Source organism: Mus musculus, chromosome 9, assembly GCF_000001635.26.
Source record: "Mus musculus strain C57BL/6J chromosome 9, GRCm38.p6 C57BL/6J".
Classification (NCBI taxonomy): Eukaryota; Metazoa; Chordata; class Mammalia; order Rodentia; family Muridae; genus Mus; species Mus musculus.
In genome coordinates this window covers 65975440-65989880 of record NC_000075.6, presented here as the reverse complement: position 1 = coordinate 65989880, position 14441 = coordinate 65975440, and the positions used below count along the sequence as shown (strand labels likewise).

Sequence of the window (14441 nt, the reverse complement as noted above, 5' to 3'; positions counted from 1 at the left end):
AGACTTGATGGAATGGTGAGGTCTGGCAGGATGGGGCGGGGGCGGGGGGGGGGGGGGAAGACATCCTCTTGGATATGGGGTTGTGGGGGTGAGGCAGAGGAATGGGATGAGGAACTGTCGGAGGGTGGACTGGGAAGGGGATAATGACCAGACTGTAAAAAAGGATTAAAGAGGGGCTGGAGAGATGGCTCAGAGGTTAAGAGCACTGACTGTTCTTCCAGAGGTTCTGAGTTCAATTCCCAGCAACCACATGGTGGCTCACAACCATCTGTAATGAGATCTGATGCCCTCTTCTGGTATGTCTGAAGACAGCTACAGTGTACTAATATACATAAAATAAATAAATAAATCTTAAAAAAATATATACAGGCTGATCTAATTCAGCAGTTTAAAAAAAAGGATTAAAGATTTAAAAAAGTGTCCTTTTGTCTTTTTATTCAATGTATCACTGATAATTCAAAATCAGGAGACTCCTTCTTGAACTATTTGTTTAATGTCACACTTAGGAAATGTTATTCACAGTATTATATAAGACTAGTATAAATAATGCTTTATAGTTTATATAGACTTTCAATTAATCCTATCAATTATGTAAGGGTATTTTTATTTTATTTTATTTTATTTAATAGAGAGCTGATCTAAAGTAACTTGCTCAGGTTGAGTAGATCAGTCAAGTCCTAAACCCTGACTTCGGCCTGTAAGCTTTAGTCGTCGGCCTTTCTGCTACATGCCCTTTACTTACCGGTGATCTGAATTCACAGCCTTAGTTAGGCGTGGTGGGATGAACTCTGTGTCATATTACCTTGACAGGATCCAAACCTAGTTTTTCACTACCATACACGCCTATAAGTATATGAGCCCTGATGACAGTGGAAAACACTGATAATTAGCATGATAGATTATTAATGCAAATGCTTAAGAAAAATATTTGTTACAGACACACAGCTAAGATTTCAGTGGAAAAGCTCTAAATATTGTTTTAAAAATGAACATTTTGGCCAGATATGGCGGTACACGCCTGTAATCTTGGCAAGCTGACTGTGTGTACACTCCAGGCCAGCCTGGTCTACACGGCACGTGCAGCACAGCCAGCTACACAGGAACACCCTGTTCCAAAAACCAACCAAGTACACAAATAAATCCTAACAAGGAATCAATCTTCTAATTAATCCTAAAAATTAAATACATCTTGTAGAATTTAAGAAAACAACTTGGCATATATTTAGAATGATACAGAAAATATAAAAGGCAGATAAGAATATTTTTATTCCTGTGGGCCCATATTACAAATTGTTCCAAGAAGTATCCCACTGGAAAAACAAGCCAATATAATGTAGATGTGGCTGTGGCCACCAAAACTTATGGTAAAACTTGGGTGCCATAAAAACTCACAGTAAAATTTAGTTGTCAGTGCAGCAGTATTGGAAGTTGGGCTGTTAGGAGAAGCTGATGGCTGTTTGCATAAGAATGCATAAGGAATGAAATGCAGTGGCCTCAAGAGCCACTGGCTATAAGAATCTGGGTTGAAGAAGCAGCTCAGCACTGGCGTGCTCACCTGCAGGGGCTGGCTACCTCTGCCTGATCCTCAGCACAACAACAACAAAAAAAAAAATGCACAGACCTACATATGCCTGCCTCCCTGGCCTCTCTTCTCTTCTACAAGTATGTCCTTCTATTTTGTGCCATGAGTTGAAATTTTGTGATGTCTTCACCAGAAGATGAGCAAAAGTTTGCACCCACACTCTTGGACATCCAGAAACATGAATTTAGTTTTTTTTTTTTTAAATTACTGTTTTAAGTATCTGTTATAGCAACAAAAAATTAACTATATCAGGCCACTCACAGCACAAAGCCATAATGTCCCATTTAGTTTTAGCACCCACCCTTCTTTAAAAACAGAACAGTCTTGGGAAGGTAAATCTAAGAGTCACTTTTTTTTTCTTTTTGGTTTTTGGAGATAGGGTTTCTCTGTGTAGCCCTGGCTGTCCTGGAACTCACTCTGTAGACCAGGCTGGCCTCAGAAATCTCAGAAACTCAGAAATCCGCCTGCCTCTGCCTCCCAAGTGCTAGGATTACAGGCGTGCACCACCACGACCCGGCAAGAGTCACTTTTTTCTAAATGGAAAGGTACAAGCGTCTGCCACAGAGCAGATGCTGAGGGCTGCCGTGTTTTGTTTTTGTTTCTTCTTTTTATCCTTCATTCAAGTATGACTATTAGCTGTAGCATTCAGATGATCTTACAATTTTTGTTACTTTAAAAGGTATGAAGACATTTGAGAAAGCAAAGTGAATTAATCTACTTTGCAGATTTTTTTAACCTAACAGATTATGAACACTATGTAACACTTTCCTTACAGAAGTCCATCCATTAACATGGGAGTGCCGTGGTGGTGTTTCAGAAGCAGCAGATCCAAAAGGCCAGTCTTCAAGGTCAGTCTAACAATTAAACACTAGGGAATTTAAAAGACAACTTGGCACACTTGCATGGGATACGCTGCTTCAAATCTCCAAATCCAACACGTCTGATGGTTACTGCATTCCTTCATCAAACATCACCAGCGAGAAACAGTGAAAAGTAAAGGGAACAGCTACCATGACTGAAGGGGTCAGGGAACTCTTTACAAGTAAGGGTCACTAGAGTCTAGAAGGATGAGTCAGCTGACTAGACTAGAGTTGGGAGCCTGTCAGCTCGCAGGTTAAGAAAGCTGTAGGGAGCCTTTGAAAGTACAAAGGTGAAAGCAAGGTAAGAAACAGACCGCTCTATGGGACTAGAAAATTTCACAACCTTTTGCTTTTAGAGTTTTCTCTTTTTTTAAAACATTTTACTTTATGTGTATAGGTATTTCACCTGTGTGTATGTATGTGCAACATGTGCGTGACTCATGTCTTTAGAGGTCAGAACAGAGTGCTGGATGACCACAAAATGGAGTAACAGTCACTATGTGGTGTTGAGAATCAAACCCAGGTCCTCTACAAGAGCAACAAGCACTAAGCCATGTCTCCAGCCACTCTCAGAGTTTTCTTGAATCTTGGAGTACCTATTAAACAATTTCTTTAAAAATAATTGTAGATTGGGGATAAAGAGATGGCTCAGCAGTTAGGAATATTTGTGGCTCTTCCAAAGGATTGAGGCTCCATTCCTGCATCTACATGGATGTTAGAGTTGTGACATGGGCTCCATGGTTACTAGACATTCATGCGATGCACAGAATGCATACATGCAGGCAAAGTACCCACAACATAAAATGGAAAAAAATAATTTAAGCTGGATATAATGGTATGTCTCTTTAATTTCAGGAGTGAGGAGGCAGAGGCAAACAGGCATCTATGAGTTAGAGGTCAGGCTGGCCAACAAAGGCTACATAGTGAGAATATGTCTCAAAACAAGCAAATAAATAAAAATCAGAAAAAAAGAAAGAAGGAAGGGGGGAGGAAGGAAGAAAGGAAGGAAGGAAGGAAGGAAGAATGAATTATGGAGAGGTCATTGGTAAAGCAATATCTAAGTAAATAAAAAGTAAGTATACTATACCCACGTTGTCTCAGTGTAACTTTAATACTATTTTCACAGGAAATAGTTTTTTCTCCATCAAAAATATTCTTAAGGGCTCTGTGTGTGTGTGTGTGTGTGTGTGTGTGTGTGTGTGTGTGTGTGTGTGTGTGTGATAAAATGCTTATCTATTCAGAGTCATGGTTTTTGTTTTTGTTTTTGTTTTTTGTTTTTTTGTTTTTGTTTTTGAGACAGGGTTTCTCTGTGTAGCCCTTGCTGTCCTGGAACTCACTCTGTAGATCAGGCTGGCCTCGAACTCAGAAATCCACCTGCCTCTGCCTCCCAAGTGCTAGGATTAAAGGCATGTGCCACCACTGCCAGACCAGAATCATGCTTTAAAAAAAAAAAAAAATATATATATATATATATATATATAAACAGTTTCATGTAGCTCAGACTGGTCTTGAGCTCATCATGTAGCTGAGGAGGTAGCTCTAACCTTTACCTCCTAAGTGCTGTGATTATCACTGTGAACCACCACATGCTAATGGGAGCCATGAATTTTGTTTTAAAGTTTTCTAGGAGCCACACTTTAAAAGTAAAAATGTGTGAAATTAAATTTAACAATACACTATACTTAACTAACATCCAAAGTGTCATTTTAAAATGAAATCTATTTTTATTTATTTATTTATGTTTGTTTGTTTGTTTTTTTGTTTTGTTTTATTTTTGAGACAGGGTTTCTCTGTATAGCCCTGGCTGTTCTGGAACTCACTCTGTAGACGAGGCTAGCCTTGAACTCAGAAATCCACCTGCCTCTGCCTCCCGAGTGCTGGGATTAAAGGCATGCGCCACCACGCCTGGCATTTTTGTTTGTTTGTTTGTTTTGTTTTGTTGTTTTTTTGGCAATCTATTTTAATATTCTCTGTGTATGGGTGTTCTGCCTGCATGTATAGCTGTATACTACTACATGCATGGAGTGCCTACGGAGGCCAGAAAAGGGTGTCATATATGCTGAGATTTTATAGACAGTTGGGAGCTACCATGTGGATGCTGGGGATTGAACCTGGGTCTTTTGGAAGAACAATCAATGCTCCTAACTGCTGAGCTGGCTGTCTAATCCTAAACACAGAATCAATTTTTAAATTACATTTTAAACTTTTTTAGGGGGAGAGCAAAATGTTTGAAATTCAATATGTAGTTTACATTTACATTTAGATGAAAGGACTTCAGTTCTGAATGTAGTTATGACAGACAGAAGTTATGCTGAACAAAGAGTAGGAAGCAAGTTCTATTCTTAGCATTCAGCATGACCCAAGCACCCAAAACTGTCTCTTTCCTTCCAACTCTCCAAACCTAAGTCTGCTTCTCTGGAGCCAGTCACAAGTTGTTTCCTTTTTATAAGCTTGGTGCTCTGCCCACCTTGCATATATTTGGTATGCCTAGAACTTATAACCACACATAATCTAAGTAGAATGCCCAATAAGAACCACTTCGGTAAATGTGGATACATGCTGGTTATAGTTGTACATGTGTGTGGTCTTAGCACATATGCTACTATGTTCAGAAAGAAGGTGTCACAGCCTTCTAGACAAACCCTAATTCTATGTTTGGGATCACCACAACATGAAAAACTGTATTAAAAGGTTGCAGCATGTTGGAGAGATGGCTCAGCGGTTAAGAGCACTGACTGCTCTTCCAAAGGTTCTGAGTTCAAATTCCAGCAACCACATGGTGGCTCACAAACCATCTGTAATGAGATATGACGCCCTCTTCTGGATGACAGCTACAGTGTACTTACATATAACAAATAAATAAATAAATGAATGAATAAATCTTAAATTTAAAAAAAGGAGAAGAAGAAGAAAAAAGCTGGGCATTGGTGGCACACACATTTAAGCCCAGCACTCGAGAGGTAGAGGCAGGAGGATTTCTGAGTTCAAGGCCAGCCTGGTCTACAGAGTGAGTTCCAGGACAGCCAGGACTACACAGAGAAGCCCTGTCTCAAGAGGAAAAAAAAAGGGCTGGTGAGATGGCTCAGTGGGTAAGAGCACCCGACTGCTCTTCCGAAGGTCTGAAGTTCAAATCCCAGCAACCACATGGTGGCTCACAACCATCTGTAACAAGATCTGACGCCCTCTTCTGGAGTGTCTGAAGACAGCTACAGTGTACTTACATATAATAAATAAATCTTAAAAAAAAAAAAAAGGCTGTAGCATTAGGAAGGTTGAGAACCATTGCTTTAGAGTAGATTCAAACATCACCAAAGTTCTCATCTTGGAAAAGTCTGGCTACTACTTAGTTGCAGACAAGAATATTAAGACAACATGAACTCCAGTTAAGAGTAATGGGTAAAACTAGGCAGAGTTGTACACTTGTAACCCCAACAGGTGCAGGTTGACAGGAAGGATTTCAAGTTCAAGAACAGCTCTGAGATACATAGAAAAATTCAAGGCCAGCCTGGGATACACAGCAAGATACTGTCAAAACCAACCACTATTAAATAAATAAATAAATAAATAAATAAATAAATAAATAAATAGCAAAAGAAAGAAAGAGAGTGGGGAGGGAAGGAGGAAGAAAAGAAAGAAAAAAGGGAGAAATGAAGGAGGGGAGAAAGGACAGCGAAGGAGAGAGGAGAGGAGAAAGGGGTTGGAGAGATGGCTCAGCAGTTTAGAGTATTGTCTGCTCTTTCAGAAGACCCAGGTTAGATTCTTAGCACTTCTATGGCAACCTACAAACTGTCAGTAACTCCACTTCCAGGAAATCTGACACCTTCCTCTGGCACCAGGCAGGTACAAGGTGTATATACACAAACATGCAGGTAAAACACACATCTAATAAATCTTTGAAAAGGAAAAAAGATAATATGCAAACTTTAGAGAGAGAGAGAGACAGACAGACAGACCACCACTGAATTTCACAGAAAATAAAATAAGAAAACCCTGTAAAGATGGCTCAGTGGGAAAAAGTACTTGTTTGTAACTCACTGGTCAGTTAGCCTGACAAAAATGGTGGGGTTTACTGATATAGTCTCTCTCACACACACACACACACACACACACACACACACACACACACCATGCAGAAGATGACTGCCCAGAAGAGACACAGATAAAAACCACTAACAGTAGTCTTCCAGACAGTGAGTTGGACTGAAGAAACATGGAAAAGTAGCATTCCAATTTAGGAGACTAAAGCACTGTTATCAAGGGGTAAGAATAATATCAGGAAGACCCACTACATGTGAGCATCCAATGCAATACTGTAGAAAAGGGTGGGAGTGGCAGAGAGGGAGAGAATGAAAGAACAGCAGCTGTCCTATTCTCACTGGTAGCAATGACACAATACACATCTCGGGGCTGCCTTAAGCATTAAGCAATTTTTGGAACCCCTACTTCCTCTTTTGTTTTCTGTGTAGTACTTCTTTACAGGGAATATCCAAACCTCTGGACTTTAGTGTTTTGTGTTTATAAAGATCATAACTCCAGTAGCACAGATTTTCTTCTCACTTAATGAATTTTTCCCAGAGATAAACTCAGGTCCTTGCACATATCGGGTATTTGTTCTACCACTGACCTATATGTTAGCTTTATTCAGCATTTTAAGGTACTGTGGTCTCAAAACTATTGGGTTCAAGTGGTCCTTCTACCTCAGTCTCCCATATTGCTAGGATGAGAGATGTGCACCACTGTGTGTGGCTTCATATTAAAAAGAGAAGAATGGCCTGCTCTGGTGGCTTTATCTGGAAGGACTTATAGAAGCAATATTGGAAATTGGCCTGCTCACTTCCCCAGGCCACTCAAACATTGCTGGTTTGGATCAGGTATGTTTTAACCTATGTGTTAGATCTGTGAGATGTGTATAAGTGTATTTTTCATAACTAGGTTAATACAGTTATCACCCTGAAAAATTTCAGGCTCACAATATTATGAGCCAGATGTTATAGTTCCCACCTGTATTCCTAATACTTGGGGGGGGGGGGGGCTAAGGCAGTCTTGGGAAGGACTACCATAAGTTCAAGTCCAGACTGTCTATACAGTAAGTTCTAAACCAGCTGTGGTGACAATGTAAAACCCCATCTTAACCAAGGCAAATCAAACTAGACCAAACCAATATTAGCAAAGTAAGAAAAGCATCCAAAGCAAGAAGTGAGAATCAGGTGTGGTGGTGCACACCTATAATCCCAGCTCTGAGGAGGTGAAAACTGGAACAGCAGGAATCTGGGCTAGCTTGGGTTATGACACCCAACAAACATGGCCTTAGTGCCCTTGGAAAATCTTTAAGGGATTTCAAAGGATAATTGATTTAAAAAAAATGACATCAAATACAACAAATTTTAAAATCATACAATTATGGTGGCTACATGATGTAATGCTATTAGAAAAATAACACAAAAATGCCAGAAAAGAGCCAAGAAGAAACAGTGGTAAGTTAGGGAGAAGGGCTAATGATAAGCCTGTTTGGCATGTGATGTAACTTTCTCATAGGGACCGAAACAATGGAGTAATTAGGAATGATCTGGAAGCCCCCAATTACAATTTAAGTATTCTTGTGAACTCACAATGTTTTTCAATATATATGGTCCAGCTATATAAAGAAATAACTATGTATAGCTACTTATTTATAAACACACAAACAAACAAACAACAAAATCCCATCAATTCTATTCTCAGGTTAGAGAAACAAATCTCAGGTTAAATACACACCCTGAGAATTTAGTTTTCAGGTGCAATTTTAAAAAATTAACTTTATTTTTATATGTATGGATAGTTTGCCTGCACATATATTTGTGCACCATGTGTGTGCCTGCTGTCTGAGGAAGCCAGAAGAGGATGTAGGATCCCCTAGAACTGGAGTTACAGATGGTTGTGAGCTGCCAAATGGGTACTGGAAATTGAAACTGGGTTAGGGCCTCTGGAAGAGCAGCCAGTGCTCTTAATTGCTGAGCCATCTTTCCAGCCCGTGAGTGGCTCTTGTAAATGAAGAAAACAATGAGTAAAACCAAAGTGCTGTATTTTAGAATTTATCTCAGTCAAAACACTAAAGCATAGCACACAAATGACCAATCCTTTCTCCTCTACCCCCCCACCCCTCGCCAATCCCCATCCCACCCCACATCCCTGGTATAGACAAAAGTCAGCAAAGAGACAAATCCCAAATCCTCATAGCATGTGGTATTTTAAGCAGATTTTAGCCAGTAGCATTTAAGGGTTGACCTTAAAAGGTCACACCATTAACAGCCCCTCAAGTAAATCTCCAGGAACCAGAGAACAAACAGCTTTTGGTTGGCCATGTTTATAACCCACCCAGTAGACAGGAGATAAATGGTCTAGTAAAGGAGACAAACCATACAAGCTTACTTTAGGGCATCCAACTAAGTTCTATGTTAAATAAAGGGAGAAAAATAATGGGACTTACCTGCACTGCCAAGCTGTTTATAAAACCTGTACTCTAAATGAAGTTGTGGAGCACGTGATTTTATTGGTTCCTGAAACCCAAGAAGAAAAACTGTGATCAAATTTCAACAAATGGGCTTTTTCCCCAGTCTTAGATTTTCAGCACCAATAGAGCAAAGATCCTTTAATGTGGAGACGATTGATCTCCACAGGATAGATAGATAGTGTGTTCTCACCACAGCTGTCTTTGGGAGTGCAGATAAAAGAGGATGAGTTGGATTACATACAACTCCTCTCTCAGGCAGTCAGACTCTCCATGAGCCAACACTCAAGGGCAGCTCTCTTGGCATGAAACACTCTTACAAAAATGGGCTCACTCACCAGTCTACCTTCTTTCTTTCTTTTCCTCTTTGCCAATAAATCATTTTGTATTTAGGGAGGATGACTTCAAAATCTCAATCCTCCTGCCTCTCGGACTGCTAGGATTACAGTAGTTCACTATTTTGCCTGGTTTAGACATCAAATCTTAAAAAACACAGTGGATATCTCTTGCTTGTGTTATTATGAACTCTGGGTGGTAAACAGTTTGAAAAATTAATATACATTAAAACACATTTTCAAATACACAAAAATTAAGAAGAAAGAAAAATTAATCTGAGAATCTACTGTTTCAGATAGCCATTATCAATGCTTTCGTAAATTGGGGGGGGGGCATCTTGGGGCAGGGCATGTATCTTGAATTCTCTACATAGTCCAGGCTGGCCTCAAACTTGGAAATCTGTCTTAGTATCCCAATTGCTAGGATCAGGTGTGTACCACAATGCCTGGCTCCAAGAACTTATCTGTATCTATTATACAGATCATTTTATACGAAGGAGATCTGACTTTATTTGCTATTTACTATGTGTGTGAGGTATGAACAGTTCTACTGGTTAAAATACATTCTTGTGTATGCATATGCTTGCTGTTTTCAACATTATGAACATTAACCTTGCAGGAATTAGGGACTGTAAAATGCAACATAAATCAGTAACTTTGATTAATGTGGTGTTCACTTTTTTGTTTGTTTACTTTAAGAAAGGGTCTTCCTATGTAGTTCTGGCTGTCCTTGAATTCACAGAGATCTACCTGCCTCTGCCTTAGTGATGAGATTAATGGCATACATCACCACACCTGCTTGCATGTGTTAATTGTCAGTAACAGTAATTTCCTTTCTTATTTAGGAAGAAGGCTTTTCAAAGATCTTATTAATACATGTTAATAGGATAAAATAATAGATTATGCCATATTCATATATGCATTTCTAATGGAAATTCTCACACACACACACACACACACACACACACACACACCACTGCCCACTCTATCATCCACAGGTTCCTTTATTTTCCCAAAAAGTTCACCTTTTAATTTATGTGTTGTTTTTTTCTCTTTTTAATCTAAATTCCATGTATAGAAACAACTAACGATAAAAAACCCAAAACAACCATGTGGTTGGTATCAGTCTTTCCAACAAAATTTGGACTCTTTTGTCAAGCACAGTGGTTCATGTTGTCAAGGCCGAGGCAAGAAGTTCATCCACAGTCTGAGCCTAGCTTGAGTTATATAATGAGTTACAGGCCACCCTGGACTACAAAGTGAGACTCTGACTAAAAACAACAACACAACCCTACAGAATAGAAACAATAGTCAACAATGAGGGAGTTTCAAAATCTTTATAAAGCAGGCAAGCCACCACACATTACTCTGTCACACCTAAGAATTGAGTGATTAACTGGTCTAAACAGATGTGTAGTATTGGCAAATAGCTAACAAGGCAACCAAAGGCTATTTAGCCTAAAAGATAAAAGATAAAAGAGCTTCTTGACAATCTGGTACATAGATGATAGGTGAAAACCATCACAGCGTAGTTCGTTCTTATTTATTTTTAAATTATCGCCCAGGTGTGATGCCACCTGCCTTTAAGAGGCAGGCAGATCTCTGAGTTTGGAATACAGATCAAAAATCAAGCCTGCCAGAGTTATAGGAGACTCTGTCTTAAAACAAAGCAAAGACCCCCCCACAGACACACAAATACCTCAACCATCCAACCAACCAAAACTAATTATCAAGCCAAGCATGCTTATAATCTCTATAACCTTAGTATTGAGGAGGGTCTTGGTTTAGGACATGGCCCACTACATGGAGGGCAGTCTGGGCTATTGAATAAGACCCTTGCTAAAAAACAAAACTAAAACAACCACAGCAAGCAAAACTTCTTTTTTTTTTTTTTTTTTTTTTTTTTTAAAGATTTATTTATTTATTATATGTAAGTACACTGTAGCTGTCTTCAGACACTCCAGAAGAGGGAGTCAGATCTCGTTACGGATGGTTGTGAGCCACCATGTGGTTGCTGGGATTTGAACTCCGGACCTTTGGAAGAACAGTCGGGTGCTCTTACCCACTGAGCCATCTCACCAGCCCCCAAGCAAAACTTCTTAAACACACACACTCAACTAGGATGCTTACTGCCAAAGCAGAAAGGTAGGGCTGGTGAATGAGCACCATGGAGAAACTCAAACCCTGTTGCTTGCCAGCCTTAATTTAAAACGCTGCAGCCGCCAGCACTTCCACTTTCTCAGCACTCAGGAATTGGAGTCAGGAAGATCAGGAGTTCAAGGTTATCCTTGGCTACATAACAAGTTTAAACTACATGAGAGATCACCTCAGAAAACAAGATAGATAGATAGATAGATAGATAGATAGATAGATAGATAGATAGATAGATAGCAAGCATGGTGCAATTGAAAATGCTGTAGTCAATCATTTCTACTTCTTGGTATAGATTATAAGCTTGTGGCACCACAACTGGTTTTATGTGGTGTAGGGTAATTAAAATCAGGACTTCATGCATGTTAGATAAGCCTTCTACCAATTGATCTACATCCCATCTCCTCAAACATTTATCATACTTTTGTAGTATCAACATTTAAAAACATATCTACTATTTCAAAAAATGCAAAAAATTATTGTTTAACAAAAAAGTCTATATTTTCTTAGGACATAGACTCTATAAATCACAGAACTCTGAAGCTTCTTTCAAATTACCTAATTCATTCACCTGTTACTTCTAAGATAAGGTAAATAAATTTGGATCTTTCTACCCTCAAGGCATTCCATTAAAGACTTCACAGCACTCAACATTAACTAGCATTGAAGTGTGTGCCTCCTGAGATAGTCATAGTGAAGAGAAAAGCACACAATACCAATACAATGATAGCTACCTTCCTGCACTCTTCCTCTGGGGAAAGGTCATCTACTTTATCACCAATAAAGTAGCCAGTTACAGAATGTGACTAATAGCAAAATCACCACCAATGATTTCATGAAAAACAAAGAGGACAGAGGAGTCGGATGTAGAGCAGGAGAGCACTGCCTGCCTCCAGAGATGAGCCCGAGAGAACGGCAAACATAAGGGGTTTAATTAATAAAAATACAGCCCACTATTTTGTTTTTACTTTGTACGTATATATATACATTTAGATACTTTTTCTATTTTTTAAGACAGGATCTCATGTAGCTTAGGCTACCCTTGAACTTGGTAAGTAGCTGAGGACGACCTTGAAATCCAAATCTTCCTCTCTCTACCTCTTGAGTACTGGGACTGAAGCCATGAGATAGACACCCACACTGTTTTTTGTTTGTTTTAAAGAATTATTTATTATATATATATATATATATGCGTACACTGTAGCTGTCTTCAGACACACCAGAAGAAGGCATCAGACTCCATTACAGATGGTTTCGAGCCACCATGTAATTGCTGGGGATTGAACTCAGGATCTCTAGAAGAGCACTCAGTGCTCTTAGCCATCTCTCTAGCCCCTTGTTTTGTTTTCGATAATATCCCTCATTCTGTAACCAGAATGACCTAGAACTTTTAATGATCCTTCTGCTTCACCTGCCAAGTGAAATTACAATTGGGAGCCGCCATGTCTGGTTACTCTGCATATGTGTTTAAGATCTACTTCATTTTTATTCATGTGTTTGCATCTCTGTATGTATGTATGTATGTATGTATGTATGTATGTATGTATGTATGTATGGATGGATGGATATATGTACCGTTGCCCATGAAGGACAGAAGAAGCAGCTGGAGTTCAAGACAGCTGTGAATCACCTGACACGAGTGCTGGGAACTGAACTTCAGCAAGTGCTTTTTACGATTCAGACACTTCTGCAGCCCCTACTTAGCATATTTTTAAACAGTCTTCACTCATCTCTTCTTTTCTTCTCCTTCTTCATTGTTAGGTGTGTATAAGGGAGGGGTGCATGTGCACAAGAGAAAGAAAGAGGGGTGTAGGCAGGACAACACTTTGGGAATTACTGTTGGGAGTTCTTTGTTTTGTTTTGTTTTGGTTTTTTCGAGACAGGGTTTCTCTGTGTAGCCCTGGCTGTCCTGGAACTCACTCTATAGACCAGGCTGGCCTTGAACTCAGAAAGCTGCCTGCCTCCACCTCCCAAGTGCTGGGATTAAAGGTGTGTGCCACCACTGCCTGGCGGGAGTTCTTTACTTCCACATTTATACAGGTTCTGGGTATTGAACTCAGGTTGTCTAGACTGCATGGCAAGCACTTTTACCTTCTGAGATGCCCTAAATGGCCCTACTTTGTGAACTTTTAAAAGTTCTTAAAAATTTAAAGGCAAGAGCTACAATGAAGATCTAAACAAAGAGTTGCAACAGCAGTACCAGACTTGTGGCACATACTCTGGAGGCAGAGGCAGGAGGCTCCTTGAGTGCCTAGCCTGCAGACTGAGTTCCAGGACAGCTAGGGCTACACAGAGAAACTTTGTTTTGAAAAACAACAACAAAATTGGTAGTATCAAGTTTCTTGCAGTTTTGTGGCAGATGTGAGTGCCTGTGACCAGAGGGCTGGCCATCTGCCAGAATCATGGCTTTTCTGGAACACAGGAGCCTGCCTGAAATCCTAGCCCAAATGACAGATGGCTGTCTTACAGGATCTTGATACTTCACAAAAATGTTGCTTACAGTGAAAGGAGATCAATTACTATTGTTCTTTGTCCCTTGAATAAGTTCAACACCAAGGGATGAGATGTACAGATGGAATTGCTATGCTCTAAACAGTCTCTCCTACCTTCCTCTGTCTTCCTCTAACTCATGTTAAATACAAACTCTACCACTGAGCTATAGCCCTAGTCCTAATTCTACTTTCTGTTTTGGCAAACAAAGCAGAATGAAGTTTCATAAAAGTGTTAAGTATATAATAGGGACACAAAATTTTAAAAGGACAAGTTTTTACATTGTTTTAGTTTTCTTTGTTTTTGTGGTTGGTGTGTGTGTGTTTAGTTTATTGAAACTGGGACTCACTATACTTACTATATAGCCCAGGCTGACTTCAAACTTACAATACCACTGCTTTAGTGCTGGGGTTACAAGTGGGCACTGATACTATTGGATTCAAGTGTTATATGGACTCTTTCTTCCTGTTAAATAGCCTGAGATAATTAAAGGTTAGTCTGTGTGAAACAGAAAGTCAAAGGCAAATGCACTAGAG

At 39.6% G+C, this 14441-nt stretch overlaps 1 protein-coding gene across 17 annotated transcripts in view; it reads right to left on the bottom strand.

The window, feature by feature from the left end:
- Csnk1g1 (casein kinase 1, gamma 1) overlaps nucleotides 1-14441 on the bottom strand; it is a 136048-nt gene that overhangs the window by 55135 nt on the left and 66472 nt on the right. For all 17 annotated transcript variants that reach the window (XR_003947839.1, XM_017313273.2, XM_030244228.1 and 14 more), the window contains one exon: nucleotides 8909-8978. Coding sequence is in view for 16 of the 17 variants with exons in the window: in XM_017313273.2 (XP_017168762.1) it covers nucleotides 8909-8978 (70 nt within the window). In the remaining variant the exon portion in view is untranslated. The remainder of the gene's footprint in view (nucleotides 1-8908; nucleotides 8979-14441) is intronic.